We start from the raw sequence: 25443 nt of genomic DNA, 5'->3' as shown, positions 1-25443 counted from the left end.
AAATGAAGGTGGCAAAAAAATGGCGCACTGCAGCTTTAAATGAGAGTGGAGATGCTTTATCCATGTGTCTTGAGGGTTTGAGCATCAGCTAAAGAAAGATGAAGCGCGAGGGCAACAGAGAAAAGAGATGTGAAATGAGCAGTGTTCAAATGAAAGCCCATGATGGCAGGGCTGGATGGATGCAGCTTTAGGGTCATGATGGAGCACATGCTCACACCAGGAGGAGAAGAGCTTATGAGATCAGCAGCTCTGACCCTCTGACTCACACAAAATCTCAAACACACAGAGAGTCTCCAACCTCTCCAAGAAACTGAGAAAAAAAATGACAAAATCCAGGATAAAGGAATGGACTGCATTCACATCACCAATAAAATTTTCTGTCTTTCCAAACCCATGTATTTGAGAGACCTTTGTCAGAATGCCCAGATTGCTGTTTTATCATCAAATCAAACTGATTTCCACTATTCTTTAATATTTTATAAGAGGGGAAGATTATTAAACAACATCTTAAGTTTTAGTCTTTTCCTTACATAAAGCCAACATGCAACCTCAGAATACCTCAGAAATGCAACCTCAGGATGAAAATTATATCTGTTTTATGTTTGTTTGTTTGTTTGTTTTGAAGCTGATAAAAGAAAAGAAAAGAAAAGAAAAGAAAAGAAAAGAAAAGAAAAGAAAAGAAAAGAAAAACAGTCCCACAGAAACAATTAAAAGAAACAGTTTTGTTTCAATAGTATTTTCCCTTGACCCCAAAGTGTTGATGTGCAGAACACATTCTGGCTAGCTTTATTTTTCTTTTGTTTTGAAAATATGATGCATATTTTAAACAGATACTGTATCTCACTAAACATTATAATTGGATCAATAAATCTGCATAAATTAAGTACTGTAAATTAGACATTGACTAGCAGAATGTTTTTTTGCCTTCATTTTCTATTTAATTATACTTTCATATTATAGCTAATTTAGATTTTATTTATGGTAAATATATTATGTTAACCAACATCATTGATTAGGTAATTTATTTTATTTTATTTTAAACGGGCTTAAGTATAATTTTTCAGTTTATGGAAAAGAGCAAACTTCATGGTCTGCATAATTTCTCCTTTCGTGTTGCACAGAAAAAAAGAAAGTCACAATTTTTGGAATAACAAAAGGATGAATAAATGATCACAATTTTAATTCTGGAGTGAATTATCATTTTAAACAATCCAAAGAAAAGGAGAAAGTTTAAAAATAATGAATGATTCACAAATTTACTCTTGATTAAGGTAAAGGTACTAGGTAAGGTAAAGTCAAACAGAAAGGATCGTGTTGTTAGTCTGCCAGCTGTCATGATGAACATACTGCCTGAAATCATTCATGCCTGTACTTTCAATCTTGGCTGCAATTTGGACCCATTAAAACAACCACAACAAGCATGTAAACCACTCATAAGCTTCTTCCTAATGTGGTTTAAAGGCTAATGTGAGGCCAATCTACTGAAGGGTTAAAAGAAAACACACATAGCTGAGTTTGAGTGGGTTTTTCTGGATGTCTGAGTAAGCAGCACTCAGGGGACATGCAGGGGCCAACAGGTCATATTTGACCACTACTGGCCCCCGGTGCTCATCTACGGCAAACCACAAGCAGCTGTCCTCACAGCAGACACACACACACACACACACATCCCCACAGAGCAGGAGGAGGAGAGAGAAGAGAAGATGGTTTTTGCTCAGCATTATGCTGAATTCTTAGTGAACACAATAGTTTTAAAGCAATCACACCTTCACAGAACAACTTGAATGAACATGGATCTTAACAAACACAGCTCTTTAACAAAGAACATGCCGACTGCAGTGTAAGCAAGTGTGTGTGAGGGAGAGAAATACAATAATTTACTCACATCTGTGTCAGGCCCCTTGTCGGCCCCTGGACAGGAGAATGTAACAAACTCATGGCACCTTTTGTGGACCACAAAACAGCACACTGTGGATGAGAAGAAATGGTAAATTAGATTAAAAAGCATAAACAAATATGTTTCATATTCAAATCAAATATGATTATTTGATTATCTGGCTCTGATTATTTGAAAACATAAATGTTATCAAAATGTATATTTAAGAAAAAACAAATTGACAAATTAAGTAACCCTAATCTGCTAGTCTAGTTGTTTGACAACTAGCTCAGCAAATATATATGTACACACATACAATAATTAATTATTGTATTATGGTAATATGTTACACAACCCAGAGGACAAGCAGTTTGAAGAATGAATGGATGGATGGTTATATGTAATATCTATTCTGATAAATCTGTAAATTGCTACAGCAGTCAGTGGCTCTCTCCTTATCAGCAATTCATAAACACATTTTAAAAACATCCTTTACAGTTTAATAATGGATTTACAGCCATATTCATTCTGACTCTCTTTCAGATGAAACATTGCTCTGAGAGTCCTGAAGGAGACACTAATGCTGCATCGTAATTGTAGAACTGCTCCCATGAGCAAACGCTTTCCAAAATCAAACAATTTCCCCATCAATCTATGCGCTATAGCCAACTGCTGCTTTGGGGAAATCAATTCCAAGGTTTCTGTACCTGAGCCAGTTTTAATCAATAGCGGTTTTGTTTCAGTGTTAACTTACAATGATGTGCATCAGAGAAAAAGGAATCATATGTCACGATTGAATTCAATAAACTGTGATGCATCACATTATCATAAATAGCTCACTATTATTACCGCTCAAAACAAAAGAAACAAGACATTTGGTAAAACTTTAGTATAGGGACCAATTCTCACTATTTAGTTGCTTATTAGCATGCCTATTATTAACATACAGTACTGCATTGGCTGTTAATAAGGACATTCTATTAGTAAAAAGCCACAGTTAATGGTTTGTTAATAGAGAGATTTGGACCTTAAAATAAAGTTTGACCAGACATTCACTGACAATGGCAGAGTTTAGGTGGCTTTGATGCAGCATTACATTCATAGTGCCAATGAGACTAGGAGAATCTTATTCACAATTTGTGTTATTTTAAAATAGTGGAACTGATGGATTTTAATGAGTTGAGAAAACAGTTTTTAAATGTGTTTATTGCTATGTTTCAAGCTACAGCACAGTCAGAGTAATTCTTCTGAGCAAGTTCTTTAAAAGATTGTCATACATAATAATGTATAGTTAAAGACACAATTCCTATATATAATTGTCAATTTAGTTTGATTGACAGGTAGAAAAGTATATGATTATATTCATAGCAAATAGCATAGATCTTAAATATCAACGCAATACTGTAAGATATAAAATAAATCAATGAATGTTAACGCCTGCCCTGATTAAAACTTGTTGAACGATATCATTTTCATGAAATAAACAGTGAAGTGGAAATATAAATATTGCTAGAGTAAAAGGCCTCACGGGTTGCTGGAAGGTTCTCTTGTGCTGATCTGTTGTATTACACACAGCTGAGAGTGGAGATTTGTTTAAATGTCACCGGCATCAGCTACATTATCGGTACAAATGCCTCCCACAAACAGCAGAGAGCTGGGAATGACTCCAATCCATCCAAGCCCCTGTCAACAGCTCCATACAAACACCACCCTTCAATTTATATTGCGCTACAGTCATTTAGATTTATAGTGTTGAATGTGGCATCTCATCCAGTTACATCATCCTGACACATTTGACAGATTGAGTGTGAGCGATGACAATGATAAGACATGTATTAATGAATGAAGTGATCAGACAATATGAAAACATGCCACATACTGACTATGATTAACTAATGAGACAAATGCATTATAGTGTGTAAGGTCCACCCAACTGACCCTTCGCAAATACCCGCCCCTTAGTTACTGCTGCTATGTCTGACAAGCCATGGCGCTCTCACGCCACACATCGTGTTCTCACGCAGTGAAAAATACATCACGGAGCAAAGAGGACACTGACAACACACCGTTAGACAAGACAGAGCAGGTTATTTTTGGTATGAAAATCAAACAATAAATACAGTTTTGTGGCTCTTTAATGTGTCATGACAGATCTCTGTACTGCCTCAGTTAAAGTGGCACAAGAATCTTTACATATTTACTTAAAGCACGAAATAAACATGAACGAACATCAGAAGGGATTTTATTTCAACCACGGAAAGACATCAATTTTTGACATCAAATTTTTAAAATTCAAGTCCACCAAAGTTAATCTACTCTCCTGTCTGGTTTGTTTGTCGGACAAAAATAGTGGATTCAGCGTTATGATTGGTCAGATCGCCTTAGGGTTAGGTTTCCTGTGTGTCCAGTCTTTTCGGTGCGCAAAGTAATTTAATTTAAATTCTAATCAGACTCCATTTTATTACGACCTCGAATTAAGATGTGTGTGATTGATGCTGTCTAAGATGAGACACACACACACATGCGCGCACAAAAACTTCATTCTGTATGATTCATAAGCTGTTTTCCCGATGGGAACCAAATTACTATCCTTGTGGGGACACTAGTGGGGAAAACACTGTTTTGACTGGTAACATAAGCCAAACTTTAGTGAGCTACTTCACTATCTGCTGCCTGCATAGACTGCTAGCTTCTGGCAACATCATAACAGAAATGAAACTCCATAAGTGACTGATTTGGAACACTGTACAGAAGAAGAAACACACAAAATGCATGAGAGACTTAATATATTTCATTAGTGATGGGTCAATCAAGGAATTTGTTGCATCTGTCGTGACAAATAAATGACTCAGGAGGTATAAAGTAATAATTTATGTTCCTCATAAATTACCTTTGGATGCATTATAATGATTTCATAATTCAGAATACGATCAATATTATGTAGGTGAATGTGTTCAGGGAATTTGGCATTTAACGGCACTCAAATGAACAAAATAACAAAATAAGAATTTTTTAATGAATAAGATTGAATGTGAGAGTGAGTAAAATCCCATGATCACCAGTTTTAAAAGAATATGATGTTAGCATGTTGCTAAGCTAATAAAGGTAATCGTCTGATAAACAAAAACAAACAAAACACACATTTACACAAAGAGTCAGTTTCGATTAGATTATACTGTTTGTTGTTTGCAGCACTGACACATATAATTTACATTCTCATACTGCCATAATGGAAAGAGTGGCTGTAGCAATGCAGCTTTCTTCAAGTCCTGTGTTCAATTTAAGCCAAAAGAAAGAATCTTAGACTAGATAATGTTTATTCCTGCCTATGATGCCTAAAAATGCTGACTAGGTATATTCACTGGGGTTTTGAACAGATCTGTTGTCCACAGCCAGATGTTCATATGCGAGTATAACCTAAAGCCACTAATTCACAGCATCGTGGAGACAAAATTGATTGATTGAATGGCAAAAGTGTGTTTATTTGAGAGTTTGCGTCCTGCTGTGTGTTTCTCTAATTTCCCCATGAGTTCATTACCGCTGTCAACTTGCATCCTCCAAAACACAGCCACCCACCCAGCTTCCTCTTCCTGACACTCCAACTGACACTGTCCACACAGGAAGACAATCACTGAGACATTTTTAGCAGGTCTCAGGGTTAGGTTTTAATTTAGAGGCACTGTGATTATCTTGTTTGTTCACTAACATTGTAATATTATAAAGGACATATGGAAGGGTTTTAACACTGGAGATGCTGTTGCAATTTAGACACCTCAAGTGCATGACGGAAACCATTTATCCATCAGCATCATGTAAGCGTAACATTTCCTGCTGGAAACCATCACTAGGTCATAGTTTCATTCAGATACCATCTTGAGGACAAGGATGCAAATACAAGCAGGAGACCAGTGAGACCACATGGGGAATTCATCAGTCCTGCATCCCAGATGTCACAGGGACTGAAATGTGGAGCTCAGCAGATATGCGCAGGTGTGAATCAGTCCTCTACACAGCATGTACAGTATGCAGCTGCATTTGTGTCACTAAGGGATGGAGATGTCAAACAGCTGCGTGACAATCCCTCTTATAAAACACTCAAGGACAATCCATATCTGTGTGGGTGGACATTATGCAGACATGAAGCTGTGGAAGCTCAGAAGCTGAGCTACTTGAGTATAATTCAAATGTGTTATCCATCACTTTGTGCAATTCTGCAGCCAGCTGCTTGGTTAATCGTTAAAAGTTTGCGATCTCGATTTAGTCACTCACGCAATCTTTTCTGTAAATGACAGTAATTCACATGTGTCTATTAAATCTTTGACAAAGTACATTAAAATCTGCGTTTGCGCTGCCGCTGGCACAGAGAGAGTAGTTATCAGAGAGAATAGTTATTTAGGTAGGGTTGGGTATCCTTTGGGTTTTTTATGATACTGATTCCAAATCAATACTTTTAAAACTGCACCGGTTCCTAAACGGTGCCTGAACTGATACTTCAAAAAAAGAGCCACAAAATGATTTATTTTATTAAAAAATAATAGTACTAAATAAAAAAAAAATTAAATTGAACAATACATTAAAAGTTTAAAGTATATGTACAGTAAATATATAAATGTAAGTAAATACAAAACACAACAAATTTTCATAACAAATTCACAATAAAACCTAAGTCACCTAATCCAACTATAATCCATTCATACTGGACGCCAGAGGGCGCACTCACACAGAAACTCCACATATGCATCATAGAGGTAATAGAACTCATGATGCTCCAGGAATTGCCTAATATGGACAAAAGAGTTGCTATTGCTGTGGCTGAATAAAAAGAAGACAGAAATGCTTTGAATGATGAAACATTAAGACAATAAACACTCAACTGTGACAATATGTGGTTTATTTGTGTACTTCAAGCCATTTTCATACCGATTATGTATATACATAATCCATAGCTAATCGATATACAGTGCCCTCCACTAATATTGGCACCCTTGGTAAATATGAGCAAAGGCGGCTGTGAAAATAAATCTGCATTGTTTATCCTTTTTATCTTTCATTCAAAAAATTCACAAAATTCCAACCTATCATTGAAGTAAAACAATTGAAAGTGGGGGATCTCATTGTGAAATAAATGCTTTCTCTAGTTCATGTTGGCCACAATTATTGGCACCCAATTATTTATTGCAACTTACTTTTCCCAGCGTAACAGCTCTGAGTTTTCTCCTACAATGCCTGAAGAAATTGGAGAACACCTGATAAGAGATCAGAGACCATTCCTTTATCCAGAATCACTCCAGATTCTTCAGACTCACAGCTCCATGACAGTGCTTTGCCTCTTCAGTTCACCCCACTCATTTTCTGTAGGGTTCAGGTCATAGGACAGGGACAGCCATGGTAAAAGATTCATTTTGTGCTCAGTGACCCATTTTTGTGTTTATTTTGATGTTTGTTTTGGATCAATGTCCTGATGGAAAATCCAAACCCATTATAAGATTTATAACAGAGGCAGTCAGGTTTAGATTTTTTTATCTGTTGGTATTTGAGAGAATCCATGATGCCATGCATCTGAACAAGATGTTCAGGACCTCCAGCAGAAAAACAGGCCCACAACATTAAAGAGCCAGCAGTATATTTAACCGTGGACATGGGGTACTTTTTTATCCCTGTTTGTACTTAACCCATCTGGTGCACTGTAAAAAATGACCGTGATTTTAACGGTACAAAACTGTGAAAAAGCTACGGTAAAAACCTGTTAAATGGTTAACGGTAAGTTCCCCTAATATATACGGTGAAAAACTGTAATAGACATTTCAGACAATTTTACGGTGAAATACTGCTTTTGGAAGTGAAAAAGAATGTAAAATTTACAGGGAAAAATCGTAAATTGACGTTCCCAGAATTCCCTGCATTGCATTTCAAATTTTGTTTGAATTTGATGTTTTTTCTTTGAAATAACTGTTTCTTCTTAGTTTTTTCTTATCAGTTATGTTTATTAGGGTTGTATGTTATCTAATGTTGTTAAATTAATGTTTATTGAATATTTCAGTTTAATGAGTCTCACCATGATGGTGTTTAGTGTTTGTGTGAATGACACTGTGCAACTTCTATATATGTTATTATTTAAAAGCTGCTTGTGATGGGCTTTGGTTCATCATGTGACTTTCTCATCACCACCTGCATTTGGTGGTTATCAGTGTAATACAAAGGTACAAAACAGATTTCAATACTTCAATAGGTTGGAATATTAACATTATATCAGTTAATGAAGTTACGGTATTTAACTGTAAATTTAAGTTAAAGCCATAAAACCTAAAATGTTGCTACCGTATATTTTACGGTAGAATTCTGGCAACCACAGCTGTCGTTTTTTTACCGTAATTTTTTTTAAAAAAAGTTTCAGCTGACCATAGAAGCCAGTGCCATTTGAAGTTCCAGTCGTGTCTGACAACTGAATATGCTGGAGTTTGTTTTTGGATGAGCTAGGAGAATTTTCCTTGAAACCCTCCTGAACAACATGTGGTGATGTAGGGGATGTTTGATATATATATTTTTTAGGTTTCTGACCCCAAGACTCAACTAATCTCTACAATTCTCCAGCTGTGGTCCTCGTAGAGTCTTTAGCCACTCAAACTCTCGTCCTCAGCGTGGAGGCTCTCTTTTCTTAGAGCCACTTTCTGTTTTGTGAAGCTCAACAATCTTGTTCTGCACATCTGAACTATATTCTTAGGTTTTACTCCTTGTGATGAATGATTAAGGGAATGTGGCCTTTGTGTGAAACAGGAAGTCATGGCTGGACAATTTCATGCTCCTAGTCACCCTGGTGTGCTAAAAAAATTAAATATGAATGGGAATATACTTCAGAGATATTTTACTCATAAGAATTTCTAGGGGTGCCAATAATTGTGGCCAACATTCATTGGAGAAAAACATTTATTTCATCATGAGATTTTCTCCCCACTTTCAATTGTTTTACTTCAATGATAGGTTAGCATGTTGTGAATTTTTTGAGTGAAAGATCAAAAGGATAAACAATGCAGATTTATTTGCACAGCTGCCTTTGCTCATATTAATCAAGGGTGCCAATATTAGTGGAGGGCACTATAGCCATTTTTACAGTATATAATATATTTTGTACCTGGAAGTTATTTAAAGCATTTGACTGACATTATTAAGTAAAAACACGTTATAATGTTCTTTTTTGTTGGACAACAGGTTTAGAATCGCGTCTCATTACAAGTTATTACAAGGAAAGTTTAGCTTTAGGCATTTTAATTTAAGAATGTTTAATGTAGCTTGCTCTGCCATCAGAGCAAGTTATTGCTGCATTCACACGCTCTTCAGATGGTCTCATTTCCCGAGTTGTGCTTTTAAGTCAGAATGTGAAAACAACGTGGACACTTGTGTTACGTACTACAAAGATGTGTTGGATTTGTATTATCAGAGCTTTACGACTTGCGTTCATGTGAATTTCTCAGTAGGGAAATTTTTTCCCCCCCGATAATTCTGACGGTGCATGAATGCAGTATAATTTAACTAGCGATCACATTCGGTAAAGATGCTTCTTACGTCCGTTTCGGAGCACCAGAGAGCAAATATTTCAATCAACAGCGCAAGCATTTAAGTGACACCGAAATGAGGCACTGAAATCTGACTTCTGATTTGGTCCAGTACATACTGGTTATATAGGTACAAGTGCCATATTGACACTGGGTTGCGGTACCCAGCCCAATGTTTAAGTATGAAACAGCTTCACAAACAGTATTTTCAACCACACAGTATTATTTCTGTCTTACAATCATTCATATTATCAGAGAAGTACTGGAATAAAAGATTATAATTCGGATATAAACACTGATGTCTATGGTAGCGATAAAAATCACCTTGTGACAGTAATTGACACTTCAAATTACACTTGTATCGATTACTTTGTTTTGCTAATAGGTGGAAAGAAGTGACTGTTAAAAATGTTTTTAATCATTAATTCAAGAGATTCGCTCAAAACCGCTAATTCATCCAGTAATGAAACAAGTAAAGTAGTTATGAGCGAGTCATTGAATCATTCATTCAAGCCTTATTAAAATAATAAATTCAAATTAATTAAGCATGTTTAAATAAACTGCAGCAGCGATTAAGATTGTGTCACAGCCTTTAGTAAATTCCATGAAATTTTGTTTAGTTCAGAATCGTGGGAGAATCGTGATGTGATTCTCAATTTATCCAGAATAGTGCAGCTCTACCAGTGTGTGATATGCCACAGAGAGAGAGAAAGCGAAGGGTGGCTGTAGCTTACGAGAGCTTTTTAGTATTTGTGGTTATGTGGTAGTTAGTATCTTGGGAACTGTCCAGTTACTAAGTACAACATCCGTTCAATGAGCAAGTCAGGAATCTTCAGTCTTTCAACTAAAGGGACAACGATGGGGACAAATGCCCCCTCACCCTGTGTTCTCTGGCAACAACTCTGTCTCTAAGGGAAAGCAATGAGACAGAGACTTCAGGAATAGCACCCTCATACTCTCATAATTGCTTTTGAGGTCTTATTAAACATGCCTCTGGAAAAGATTTAGTCATCTGCCCAACCTGCCGAATAAATTAGACCAGCAGCACAAAGGGTCCCATTTACTACAAACTGAAGTGTTCTTACTCATGCAAAATTTCTGTTGGATTCACAACAGCTGAAGTGTCAGTAACACTGAATGTGCCGCGATGGACGCTGTAGTATGAAGGTCCTAACACTTGATCCCGGCCCAGCTGGCAACTGCACGGATTTTCTCAATGGGAATAACCTTAAACAAGACACCAGGTGAAGCCATGACACACAAAATGAGCCCAGGCAGAGTTAGAGGGCACTTTGTCTGAGCTTTAATATGCCTAAACAATCCATTGTGAAACCTTTTAGCTAAATAAAAGCCTAACCCTTCAGCAAACTTACAAAGTAATTGCTGGAGAAGTCTGGAGCCTTTACTTCTGTTAATATAAAATAGTGGAGGACAAATGATCTGCACTTTGCACTTAAAATAGTTGCAAGAACATCAATAGCATTCTGGAATAGACCATTTGTCCCTTTCAGGGGAATGCCCCATTGGTTTCAAGTGTCTGGTTTTGGTGTAATATTATTCCGCCTACATGTGAGACAAGATCTCTGAGCGCCAGGACTTTGCCTCTATTAGACTGCATGTCTCGGCCAAGCAAAGGTAGCTGTGCCAACAAGGATAATCAATATCAGCTTTGATATCAATACTGCTCAAGGGATGAGGTGAACTAGATGAGATGTACACCTAGCTAAGGGCAAAACCTAAGAACGAAATTGGGAAGAGAATCAAAAACAACTGCTTTCATTACACATTTGCTTGCAATGTGAATAGATCTACAATAATTATGAGGTTTCATGAGGTTTGACAGATAAAAATTCATGTCAAGTGTCAAATTTAAGTTAGCATGTCTTTGCTTATGCACTTTCTCAGAATAAAAGCAAATGGTAGAATTCAATAGCACTTTATTTTACAGTCCTGTTTTTTTTTTTTTCTGTACTTACTACATTACAATAACTGTGTAATAACCAGGTACTAACCCTGAACCTATCCCTAAGCCTCATAAACTGTAACCTAGAAGTTAGTGGTCAGGATCTTGAATATCCATGCAGACATGTGGCAGTCAAATGATGCAAATCTTTCCTTTAGATAGCACTGTTGCATGAAGGGCTCCACTTGCAGCATGCTTTTGTGAGCTGAAGTGCTCATGCAATGTGGTTAGTAAATTTTAAAAGGAGATTATGCTTGAATATACAGGATATCACCTTAAGTGATATGCAAACACTGTGTTAGTGTTGCAGCAGAGGAAGGTGTAGCTTTAAGGTGGAGGATAAATTTCAGAACTGTGTTAGCAAGTTCAAGTAATGAAGTTTAAAACAGCAGACCGAACTAGAATATTACATTACATTGACAATAACCTCGCCACTCTGAGAAGCTGAGAGGAGGACTCTCATTGAGAAAAGTCGTGCTGGATTCCAGTCAAATCCTGCTGTGATGATAGACAGTATAGATTCTTTAGCTTGTGTAAATATTGAATGGAGTTGACTGAACACCAGTTGGACCAGCACTGAGCACCATAAACCAGCCAGCACTAGAATGGAAATCCTGGATAGATTTAGCACGAGCAAGAGAGGCTCCAGTTAGCTTGGCAGATGGTGCTTCATCAGGTGTCTTCTAATTAATCAGTACAAGCTTTGTTTTCTCCACTCAACCAGGTAAAATATAAACAGACCCATTACACAAAGCAGCTTACAGTGAACTGCAACAATATCCATCTATCACTTGCTCAGTTCAGTCTGTGAGAGGCTTTAATGCTTGGATGAGCCAGAGGTAATCTCACTCAGGTAAAACCTTCAGTTTACTTTTATTGGGATTACATATACACACACAAATTATTAAAGTCATATCTGTTGCTAATAATGACAATAGACTCTGAGTATTAAGGATGAGTAAAAAACTGTGTAACATGGTCTTGCATTGAGAACTCATTCCCCCCTCCAATCTTTTGAAGAATCATTGTGCTATAAAAACAGTGAGTTGTATATTAAAACTCAGAACATCATTGAAACCAAGTTTTGTACTTTCTGATCTTTATGATAAGTTTTCAAAACAATTCCACATGTAATTCTGATTTCATATGCAAACAGGTCTTACAAGAGACATAATCCCATAAAACTGACTTTTCTCTAAATCAGAGGACCAAAAATAGGGTTAAAATGTTCAATTATCTTTAAATTATGACTGTTTTAAGGTAAACAAACAAAAAAAAAAGATCCCACTAACATTATAATTGCACTTCTGAGGGAAAAAAATGCAAATAAAAGAATGCAAAATAAATAATTTCCTGTCCTGTCGCTACAAAAATAGTTAAATTATGAATAAGCAGTGAATCTTAATTGATATATTTTTTTAAAAACTTCATTACTATCACAATGATATCAAGACAGTATATCGCCTATATCATTTTTGATTTATTCCAATTTTGCTGTCCACTTTTTGAAATAACATTGAGGGTGGGGATACCTATGATGCCTAAAAATGCAGCTCACTAAGTTCTGTAACAGAGCAAGAGAGAAAGGTAGAGCGAGGGAGGCAGTAATGTTCAGACATTATTGTCTATGAGGCCACATGATAAGAACTTTACTCTCAACTGAACACAAACACACACACACACAAAGGCTAGGGTTACTGCTTTCTCTCATACAACACACATGCACACATCTCACAGGCTGTCCGACAAGAACAGGCACATAAGTCCTACTCCATTTCTGTGTGTCAAATTCTCCTCAAACTTTCATGGGGCTGAAGAACAATCCTGTTATAGTCTGGCAGTGAGAAACTGACACGCTCTGTTGTTTACACATCCTGCAGTCACTCTATCCCCGTGTAACTACACCGTCATGGCAACAGACTGACAGGTTACCTGTGCGCCTATAACGCGAGCGGACTCTTTACTGCCAGGTTGCAGATCTCCTTTGTTCTGAACGGACTGAATATTTAGCACGAGATGGAAAGAGACGCCACGCCTGAGCTAAAATAAGCAGTGAAAGCTATCAGAGAGCACTGATAGTGTTATACAGATGATACTAAGTCATGGACACACACACTTTCACACACAAGGCTTTATAAAGTGACTAATCTGTAACGCACTATGCTTTTCTAAATAAATTAATAAACTGAGGATGGTTTGCTGGTCTTAGTTGACTTAGTTTGCCCAAAACCTATAAAGCAGCAAACCACCTGGGAGACCTGTTAAGACCAGCAATTCAGCTTAGGCTGATTTAAGGTGTATTTTTCTCCAAAGTAGGCCAAACTAAACCAACAGAAGTCAAGTGTGACATTTAAGAACATACTTTACACCAGTGTGAACACAACACTTCTAGCTAAGCTCCATTTCGTGCAATGTTGTCTCTCAGAACATCTGACTGTAATTCATATCTTCATAACACAATTACGCAACACATTTTCAGCATTATTACAAGGGGTTCTATAGCGTACAACAGTGTAAAGCATTAGGGAACGGCTATTAGCTATTGTCATGGCAGAATAATAGTTTTGCTGATCAATTTACTGAAAGCTAGTGTTAACTGGTCAACATTACTAATTTCTCCACCTGAATAATAACACATCCAGAGACATTTAAAGATAATGTCACTGCTGGTTTGTTACCTCTACAATAACACAAGAACACATGTTAAAATATAACATTTGGCATAATTGTGTAAAATAGTATGTTTCTGGCTTTAATTTAAAAGTTGATCAAATATAAACAAACAAATAGTGAACTGAGTTTGTTTCATAAGTGATTAATGTTGCAACATTTAAGACTGTTGTTGAAACAAGCTGAATTAACACTGAACTAAATTGAGCTGAATAATGACACCATTGTCTTCTGTGTAGCTGCTTTACGACTGACACTGTATTTGTTTCATAACCATTTAAAACGGTTAGTAAACATTAACACTATTATTGAAGCTTCTTTAAACAATATGTATTGTATAAAGTGCTATATTAATAAATGTGACATGACTCTGTAAACCATCTTGAATTCTTTGTCTTTTTTTCAATCTGCATTCTGTGCAATCTGTGATTGCATACTTTTACACCAGTTTTGCTGACTGGCTTTGAGTTGGGAGTGCCTATGGTGACTAAACTCCTGTCTAGGTAGGTACTGTAGCTCAATTCAGTAGGTTTCACTAGGTTTGTACATCAATCATTTCAGAAACTCTAAAAACTGTATCACAGCAGCAATGCAAGCAAACTGGAAACATGACAGGCCTGCGAAGGGTGGCAAATAACCCCAGCAGGAACAATACAATGACACTCACAGAAGTGTGCTGCTCAGCAGGAAATGATGTGTGTGATGTCAGCAAAGACACTTTTCCCCTGTCTCTGTAGACTCTCTGCCTCTGTTCATTTACTCACAGTGCTTGCTGGCCTTTCTGTTTGTGTGTGTGTGTGTGTGTATGTGTGTGTAAGTGTCCTGCTCCATGCGTGGGTGAATTTGCCACTGACTTTCTCAAGGCAACCCAGCGGTACCCTGCTGTCACCAAGGCAACCAAGCAGATCATTCAGATCCTGTGTATCTCCCTCCAGCATGTTAGTATCTCGGAGATGTGTCTTTCTGAATCATAGTTTGGAGTGGATTTTGCAGTTTACAGTAAATAGTGACAGTGTGGAAGTTATTCATCTGACAATGTTTCTAATGCAGGGTCAACAAAATCGGCATATTGTTTTCCAGTCTAAACGTATCACTGCCCAGCCTGTTGGGCTTTCATAAATACAGGGTTCCTGTGGGTCCTCAAAAAGTTTTAGGCCTGGTTTCACAGAAAGGGCTAAGACTAAGCTAGGATTAGGCCATAGTTCAATTAAGACATTTAAGTAATTTTTATGAATGTGCCTTAAAAAAAAAAAAAATAAAAATAAAAAAAAAAATTTCCGGTGAGCATCTTGAAACAAAACAAAAGCACTGATGTATTTTAAGATCAGCCAGTGCAAGTTTCTTTCAGTTGAAACAGCTCAGACTTACATTTTAGTATGGGACTAAAGCCTTGTCTTTGAAAACGGGGGCAAACGTCTTAAATTTAGTTCAGTAAATCAGTATTTTAGTACAATTTAAGGAATAAAAAGTCTTAAATATCTTACGATTCACCCGACGATACCTAAAAGATTGACTTTTTTTCAAAGTCAAAATGTGACAAGTGTTTTTATATGAATGCATCTCTGAAGGAATTGACTGTCTTCAGAAAAGTTTCGATGGCAGTTTTATTTCATCTTCCTTATTTATAACGCCTGAAAGTAGTGTTTATGAACATAGCACTGCTTTGTGTTCAGCCATTACCTATTTATTTCTGCCATTCCAAAAGTGCCACCTGCAGGCAGAGAATGAATTAGCATTTTTAATAAGCCCATCTGCTGTTTTTGCTCAGACCAAAGTGTTTTTACAAGCTGTAAATGCAAACTGGTGGATCGACAAGAAGCGATTGTGCTTTCTAAAAATATAAACAATTAAGGCCGTGTTCACACTTGGCGTCGTTTTTGAAGCTGCCAGCGTTTGTTTTACATTATAATCCTATGGAGTAAACCGTGTTTTCAAAAAAGTCCTGAGCGCTTTTTAAAACGCCACCGCCGGCGTCTTTTTCTGAAGCTCAGAGCGTCTTTTCGAGTTGAAAAAAGTTTAACTTTTCTGAAAAAAACGCCCTACGTCAAACACTTTTTTGACAGCTGACCAATGACAAGCGAGTGGCGAGTCGTTTCCATAACAACAAAAACAACAAGAAAAAAGGAGAAGATAGCCGGTAGACAGATCGTACTAGTTTCGGAGCACAAGGAATAGTATGAAACCGTGCATCATCCAACCGGAGCTCCTGGACTAAATTGTTGGAAGCACCATACAGTTTCCTTCCCTGTATAGTGTCGCGCTCCCATAAATGCCGTTGTGAACCGACACCCTCCCGTTAACTTCAAAAGCCGACATTTCTGCAGCACACAGCACTAGCTACCGTTGCAGCTGTTGTTATAGCAACGAAAGATGCCCTCGGCTGCTATTTGTAACCAAAACGCTGCCAGCTTTTTATTTTACTAAAAAAAGCGCTCTTCTCGACTTTTTCCAGTCAAAAAAGACGCCAAGTGTGAACACGGCCTAAGACAGTAAGATATATATTTATATGTTTTTTAATATAATATAATTTTTTTTTTTTTTTTTTACTTATTCTCTTTAAAGACTGAAATGTGATGTTTATCATTTTATAAGACTTTTTGTTTTTTGTGAAAACCTGCATCTTAACTGTAAATCGTGTATTTTTAACACTGCCATGTCATGCTCAAATGGTATTAATTTTATTTGTGCAGGTCTTAAGGTTCATAAAAAGCCATACATTTAATTTAAAATTCCTGCAGAGACCCTGTAAATAATGAAATACAGTTTATTCCTTGATATTTTGATATTCTAACAAAAAAAAAAATAGGTAAAAAAAGGCTTTTTTATACAGGCTAGTTAAATTTAGAAATTTTGCGAGCCCTGTAATGACAGCGAGAAAAAAAAACGTGGTCCAAATCCTTTGGTTGTCTGAAATAAGTAAAAGGAAAAGAAACACAATACCATATTGAAAATAACTGACCCTATTTTACCTTTAATACTTTTCTGGTGTTATAGTGCACAGTTCTTCAGTGCATCAACAATTAATTTAAAATTATTCATAAAATACATTTATTCTTATTTTCTGTTCACGCCACCAAGGCCACACAACCAGTGAAAAAAGTGTCATCTTTGTCATTCCTTTCACAAAATACTGTATGTCCACTTTAGACCTTCTACAAACTAAATTGTCTACTAACTCTTTTTAGAGTATTAGTAAATTAGCTTAGTAGGATATGATTAGGGTTAGTAGAATATGTCAACATGTACTTGCAGAGTTACTTATAGTCAGTAGAATGTCTGTTAGGAGCATCAAAATAAAGTATTAACAGTTATTAGTTTACGCATATTCTAATGACTACTAGTTGACATGCAGTTGCAAAGTTACTTAGCAGAACGTCTAAAGTGGACTATTGCAATAAAGTGTAACCTATAGTGCATAGTGTCTTATAGTGTGTTACAGGCTACTATTTTATAGTGCTTTTTGGGTCTTAACAAGCTCCTGCATGTTTTCACTGTATGGGAAAGAGCTGCGTGAACATTCTGCTAAACATCTCCTTGTGTGTTCCTCAGAAAAAAAAAGGTATGTTTTTTGATGACATGGGGGTGAGTAATTTAAGTTATTAAGTAAGTAATTTAATTCATTTTCCTTAATGTAATGATAATCTCTTCTATGTGAACTATCATATTTTGCTGTGCATCATGAACACCCCATCTGGATAAGACAGACGAGTGTCATGCGCTCAGGATGAGCTGTGAATGAAATCCAAAGAGCGTTTTCAGAGTGTGTGAAGGGCTAAACATAGACATGACTGCTCTTGAGTGAACAGCTCCTCCTGGGCCTGTAATGACCATGTGCTGACACTACAGAAGAGAGGAAGACACACTCCGGAGCATAATTTGACGGTAAACGGCAGTGCTGTTTCTGGGACGTAATTCCAGAGGAGAACAAGTGAGTCACATCCCAGTGGGGCGAAATTGCTAGCCGCTGTGTTTTTTGAGGAATGGGGTAGGGGGCCATGTACGGAGATTCAGTTCACCTTGACCCGACAGATGCATTTAGGTTCTGAGGGACCATTTTTCTAAAACTGCTTTTATTTATTTATGGTTACAAAACTCCTTTCACACAAAACCATGATCCGCACTCACATGAAACAGTCTTTTCTTTTTGTTTTATTCTACATTTATCACCAATAGGACAAGGACACAAACGTTTCGGCTCAAAGGCCTTCCACAGTGTGTTAAACAATACAAATCCTCCACCCACTTTTTAAATCATCAATTTGACGTCATCGTTCATTTACCAATGTTCATTCATTAAAAGCTCACGTACTTCATTTCAATATACAACAACTTGCATTTAAATACCACACCCATTATCATAACCAACACTGCATTACAATATACCTCTTATTCGAACATAAATTACCTCGGAATTAATTTTTATCACTCTTGTATATACTAACAGTTGAAATAAACCATCAGCAGTCTTTACTTTTAACAATGGAAAATTCAATGATTAAAATCATTAGACATGCACCATCATTAATAATCACTTATTTTCACACTGAATGCTTGAGATCTTCTCCACAAAATATTACATATTGATTTGACCAATTATAATTCATTAAAGGAAAACAGAAAGATCCAACTCCTCATTCATGCCATTTGGAGTAAGTGATTTAAGTTTATGGAACCAAAATGCTTCTCGTTTCAATAATTCTTTATTTATATTACCTCCTCTGCGTGATCCAATAACTTCCTCCATACCTATACATTCCAATTGTTTGATGTCATGACCCAGTTCATTAAAATGTCTGGCTACTGAAGAAGTTATGTCTTGTCGTTGTATACTTGACTTATGTTCATTGATTCGTAATTTCAACTGATGTGATGATTTACCTATATATATTTTTTGACAAGGACATTTTAACATATAGATCACATTACGAGTTGAACAGGTAATACAAGATGTAATTTTGAAGCATTTTCGTGTTATTGGACATATATATGAACTCTCTACACTTTACCAAATTTCTGCACGCAGCACAATTTCTGCACGGGAAACAGCCTTGTAAAAAAGCAGACTTTTTCCGCCTTACTACATCCGAGTTGATCAGCATATCTGATAGGTTACGTGATCTCTTAAAGGTAAACAATGGGTGATACTGAAATTTGTCATTCAAAGATGTATCAGATGATAAAATGTGCCAATGTTTATAAATGACAGATTTTATCGTATTATTGTGCTCATTGTATGTCAATGAAAAATTTACTGAAAAAATTTGTATTTTTTTAATTGGTTTATCTATTTTCAAAAGATCATGTCTATTCACTTTGTTTACTTTATCTAATGCATTATTTATCCAGCTTTGTGGATATCCTTTAGAACGAAAATGTTGAAATAGTGATTTTACCTGTTCATCAAATTCATATGTAGTACTACAATTACGTTTTAATCTATACAGTTGACTAATTGGTAAACTTCGTTTAGAGGAACTGGATGATAACTATCAATAGATAATATTGTATTTTTATCCGTTGGTTTCCGAAATACTGTTGTATGTAACGACTCATTGATCTTAGTTATTTTAACATCCAAAAAGTGTATTGAATCACGATTTTGGTAACACTTTATTTTGATGGTCCTTTTTGAACATTCTGTTGACACTAAGTAATGTTGCAACTATATGTCAACAAACTCTCAAAAAAGTATTAGTAGACTGTCTGCTTCATATCTACTAACTCCTTATTGTGCTGGTCTCCCAACAGCTATTCTACTGACTATAAGTAACTTTGCAAGAACATGTCAACTTAATCTAACCCTAGCCCTACCAGTCAACTAATACACTACTAACACTCTAATGAGAGTTAGTAGAAATGTAGGTGCAACATTACTTATAGTCAATAGAATGTGTTAAAGGGACCATCAAAATAAAGTGAAACCACAATTTTTTTTCCATTGTAAATTTAATTGACGGCATTTTTGAATTAATGAATGTCAGGAACATATCCAATTCTTGTTCAGATCCTGACCAAATCATAAAACAATCATCAATGTATCTCATCCAAACCTTAACATCTGAATGAAACGGATCGTTGTTATAGACATGATCCTGTTCAAATTTATCCATAAATAAATTGGCATAATTTGGTGCTATTGGAGTACCCATCGCTGTGCCCTGAACTGAGTTCTTGGTCAGAACTAATGTTGTAAGGTCCACTATATATTGTGATGGTATTCTTGTATTTTCAACTTTACAGTACGGATTTAGTGCATCCAAGCCTGCTTCATGAGGTATATTTGTGTAAAAATATACAAAACTCTTTCTGACATAATGTCAAATGACAAAACCTACCCTTACCAAAAAGATCTGTAGCATCAGATATAATCCATAGTACTCAATTTCGGAAAATGCCACAGTACTACCACCAGAGGTGGGTAGTAACGAGTTACATTTACTTGAGTAAATTTTTTGGGTAACTAATACTTTGAGTATATTTAAAAATGGGTACTTTTACTCTTACTCAAGTACATTTTTAGTGAAAAAACGGTACTTTTACTTCGTTACTGTGGGCGACGCTCCTCTCGTTACTTTATCTTAATGCAAGTTAAAATCCTTCAATTTATTCCAAACGCGCCGCGTGATTCGGTTCGCAAATCAGTTTGAATGATTCGTTCACTTCCCTGCCGCACGCGCTGAGTCGGCTGAAGCGGTTGTAACATCAAGAGCGATGAAGACGTGACTTTGGATCTACAGTCAGTTGAAAGCAAATCTGCAAAGGCTATGGTTTGCTAGCTATGAAGATCTTTATTAGACGAACACCGCGTTCCACAGGTATAGATCCGATTACAGTACACGATACCACTATGACATTACCAGTTTGTTGTACATGTACCTTACACATTAAATACAATGTATAATTTATTCATTAAATAAGCTGTCACAGAGTATGAAATAAACACCCGCCAAACCCGCGTTAGTTAGAGGAGGAATGCCTTTCCTAGACACAATTAATATTGATATTTTCACAATATTTACGCTTGCAGAAATAAAGGCTACATTTGTTTACATTTTGCAGAACAGACGGAAGAAGATCCGTCAATGTGCATTTGTTTCGTTATGTTCAGATGTTCTGTAGCGGTCGTGTGAGGAGTTTTCACTCTTCTCCGTGTCAGAGGTTATATACATTTATAATACATAATTAAACTTTAAAATATAATTTAATTTAACTCAGTGATGCAAATCAGAATTTGTATCAGCTGTTACTCCAGTTTTCAGAGTCATATGATCCTTCAGAAATCATTAAAATATATTGATTTATTACCAGTGTTGTTGAAAAAAACAAAAACAAAAAAACAGCATATGCTGGTTAGGTATGTTTTGAAGCTGCGATGCTGGTTTATGCTGGTCATGTGCTGGTCTTGAGCTGGTCGGACCAGCATAAACCAGCAAAGGACCAGCTTAAATCAGCTCAAACCCGCATCCCATTCTTCAAAACATACCTTACCAGCATATGCTGGTTTTTTCAACAGAGAACAGTTTTGCTGCTTAATATTTTTTGGAACCTGTGACATTTTGTTCAGGATTCTTTTATGAATAGAAAGCTAAAAAAGAACAGCATTGATAATAAATCAGGCTGATACAAATTCTGATTTGCATCACTGAAATAAATTACATTAAAAAAACATTAAAAGTATTTTGAACAGCAGTGTGTGTGTGTGTGTGTGTATATATATAAAATTATATCTAAATATCTATATATCTAAATAAAAATATACTATATTCAGTATATGATCCAAAGTAACTAGTAACTAACTACTTGAGTAGTTTTTTTATCCCATACTTTTTTACTCTTACTCAAGTAACTATTCAGACTATTACTTTTACATGAGTAAATATTTCTTCAAGTACGTTTACTTTTACTTGAGTACAGTTTTTGGGTACTCTACCCACCTCTGACTACCACAATGCATAAGCAGGCACTTAAAAGCATTTACAGTAGACTAAATGCATTCTCTGTTGCTCTACTCAGGAAAACTCTACTTACTAGTCCATTTTTACTGCCTCATGCTGATATTCACACTCTATTCTAATGCAAATGTTCCAACCTCAAAGATTGAACGAGTTGTTGGAAGCTTATGGCACTTTTCCACTGCGTGGTACGACTCGGCTCGGCGCGGCTCAGAATGGCACGGCTCGGTTCGGCTCGGTTTGCATTTCCACTGCAGTTTAGTACCTTTAGAGTGGGCAGGATTATTTATTTACATGTTGTTACAGTTGCGTTGCCTCTACTGCAGTGACTCCTGAAAAACTTTTTCATTCCACGTCGCTCCATCAAGCTCAAAAGCTAAAAAAAAGTACCAGGTACCAGGTGCTGTAGCCAGTGGAAACCCCCCCAAAAGTGAACCATACCGAACCGAAGTTTACACTAGTGCATTTTCATTTTACATTGCATAACTTTTGCTACGGTTACGCCAATCGTTTACACTACTCTGGCGTTTTTGACACTCAAAATCTGAGACTTTCGAAAACACTGCAGACCTGGTAAACAAACCAAAACGGAGACATTTGAAAACGATGGCATGGCTGCCCACATTCACTCTCCATATCCTTGAAGACCATGTAAACAATAACATCGTGATCATTATTGCACCAATAGATATGTACACGTAGATGCCTCATTAACGACTGTTTCCATGGGCCGCTATACGTAAGCCGTCCGCCATATTGTAGCGGTCAGCTTGACGTCATTCACCATAGTAATCACTGAATATTCGAAAGATGCCACAATCCTGAACAGCCGATGGTCTGCAAACCCAACGGCTCTGTGCGAACCTACAGTATGGTGAATGAAGTGGACCGTTCCAAGATGGCGGCCACATCTATGCGCCTGGAGCGGTCGAATAGGGCGTCTATATATGTCTATGGTTGTACCTGCCAGTGACTAGCAACCAACTTCCTGTTTACACTTTTTGCACATGCCCAGTGTGCATGAATGGTCATGTGACATGTGTTTTTGGTTGTGTAGTGTGGACAGAGATGTTTCTGAAACGCAGTGAAAACGCCAGTTTAGATGAGGACTCCAGAATGACACCACTTTTTGTTCACAAACTGCCCTGGTGTGCTGTAAGGAAAATCTGTGGACTAACTTGACTTGACTGAATAGGTCGTTGACTGTAATGACAGGGCATGACACCTTATTTCTTAATTTCCTCCATCAGACCAGGTGTGCATGGATTGGTCAGAGCATTTGAAGGATCACAGAAGGCTGAAGTGAGTGGTGGCGTGGGATTGAGTGTGACAGGAGTTTGACAGGGTGGGATAATCAGTGAGAGTGGAGTGATGTCCCTCTGTCAAGCGCCGCATCTCGATGTTTGATTATCTGAGACGTCAGAGGCAGGACAGGCGTGTATCATAGCCACACAATCGCACCTGCATGACAAAACATGACCGCCAGGCTCTGATTCACAGGGACAGGTAAAGACACTGCCGTTTATATTCAGCTTCCCTCAGCTACTGTTAATGCCGTGTGCCATTCAACATACAACATCAGAAAATACAGTCTCCTACATGGAAAACCTTTTTGAAAATAAAATGTATCAATAAACAGAAAGTTTCAAAATTACATGATGATAAAACATTAGGAAAATGTTGTCACATTATTTCAAGCACAAAATCGTTTTTATTTTATATTTAAATGTTTCATTTTAAATATTTATTTACTTACTTTTATTATTAATTGAAATATCATATTTACATGTCCCCATATGTCAATGGGTTATATTCTACATAAATTATTGCCTTGTAGTATTGTCTACAATGGTTTCTCTGTGAAAATACATAATTTGTCTTTGTCGCTCACTTTCTGTTTCAACCATGTTACACTGTGGCAATCCCCTTTAAAATAATAGTAAAATAACGAATTTTCTGACATTATTTTAATGCCATCAAACTCTGTCTGACCACAAAAGGTAACTTTTTGGTAACACTTTATTTTAAGGTGTCCTTGTTACACACGTTACGTGTACTTACTATTATAACAATAAATTATGCATAATTACATGCAAGTAACCCTAACCCAAACTTAACCATATAGTAAGTACATGTAGTTAATTAATAATACTCAGTACTTAAATGTATAATTACACTGTAACAAGGACACCTTAAAATAAAGTGTAACCAATTTTTTCTTACAATCATTATTACATTATGTATTACACTGATTTTAGTCTCATTATACTTAATAGTTCAATATTTGGAGAAACAAAAACATAACTGTATTAACATTATTGACTATAAACTCAATATTGACTACTGACGGTATTAACTTGACTATAAACAATGTTATGTTTTCTGTTATTGTCTGATATTTTTACACAATGGTCTAGTACTCTTGTACTTCTTGCCTATCATAGGAAAATGAGTTCACTAGTTAGTTTTTCAAACAACATAAAAGTATTTTTTTCCTGAGAATGGGCCAGGAAAATCCCACATCTAATTATGCAATGCACAGTAAACATTACATATGAGTTGAAAATACAAAGAGAAACTCTTTATAGAGAGCAAACTTAAAGTGAATGCATGTGGGTGAGAGCACGTCCCAGATGACCACATTAATCGTGACAACAGAGTGTTTAAAACGATTAGACTGAATAAATCCTCTAGTGTTCTCTTTTCATTTCATTACTCATCTGCATGGTCATTCCCTCTCTAATTGACTCATTCTGTCGTGTCACATTAGGATGAAGTGGATGGGCTGTATTTCCAGCTGTGAGTGCTCTTTCCCTCTCTCTTGTGGGCAACAAACATTAAACATTTTAATGCATTGTGAGTAAACCTTTCCCTGACCTATTTTCTGTCCACAGCCAGAGCTTGAGGGTCTCCTCACATATCACACACTCACACACACTGACGTGACACCAGTGGTCCTGCAAATAAAACAGAAGCAGGCCTGCTGCCTATTGCATAATACTACACAACCTGCCACTTATTTCATAATCGGATCATGGAGCGTGATTATTTGAGATAACTGCAATTACTGTATACTTATAATATCCATCTGAATATAGTCTGATACCGATAATTAATTGATATTAGTACCTATTTTTCCTGTTCACTTTCTCATTCCAGTGTTTTTTGGAGCTGCTCCTGTGCAGTGGTACCATAGCCACATGGAGATTTAAGGATGTTGTTTAACATGATGTTGTAAGGGTGTAGGAAACCATTCGTAGAAAGCATACAACAGTTAAAGTGCCCCTATTATGGGTTATGAAATGTTCATATTTTGGTTTTGGGAGTCCCTAACAACAGGTTGACATGTATGTAAGGTCAGAAAACACTTTCATTTTCTTATATGCATTTATTTTTACCTTATTTGCTCAACGTCTCCCAAACGATTCGTTC

General features: G+C 36.6%; 1 protein-coding gene across 5 annotated transcripts in view; it reads right to left on the bottom strand.

The window, feature by feature from the left end:
- prkcab (protein kinase C, alpha, b) overlaps positions 1-25443 on the bottom strand; it is a 183283-nt gene that overhangs the window by 115779 nt on the left and 42061 nt on the right. For all 5 annotated transcript variants that reach the window (XM_058768483.1, XM_058768484.1, XM_058768487.1 and 2 more), the window contains one exon: positions 1886-1968. In XM_058768483.1, the coding sequence (XP_058624466.1) occupies positions 1886-1968 (83 nt within the window). The remainder of the gene's footprint in view (positions 1-1885; positions 1969-25443) is intronic.

The sequence above is a fragment of the Onychostoma macrolepis genome, chromosome 03, assembly GCF_012432095.1.
Source record: "Onychostoma macrolepis isolate SWU-2019 chromosome 03, ASM1243209v1, whole genome shotgun sequence".
In the NCBI taxonomy this organism is placed as follows: domain Eukaryota; kingdom Metazoa; phylum Chordata; class Actinopteri; order Cypriniformes; family Cyprinidae; genus Onychostoma; species Onychostoma macrolepis.
Note: the sequence above shows the minus strand (reverse complement) of the source record. Positions and strands in the feature narration are given on the sequence as shown.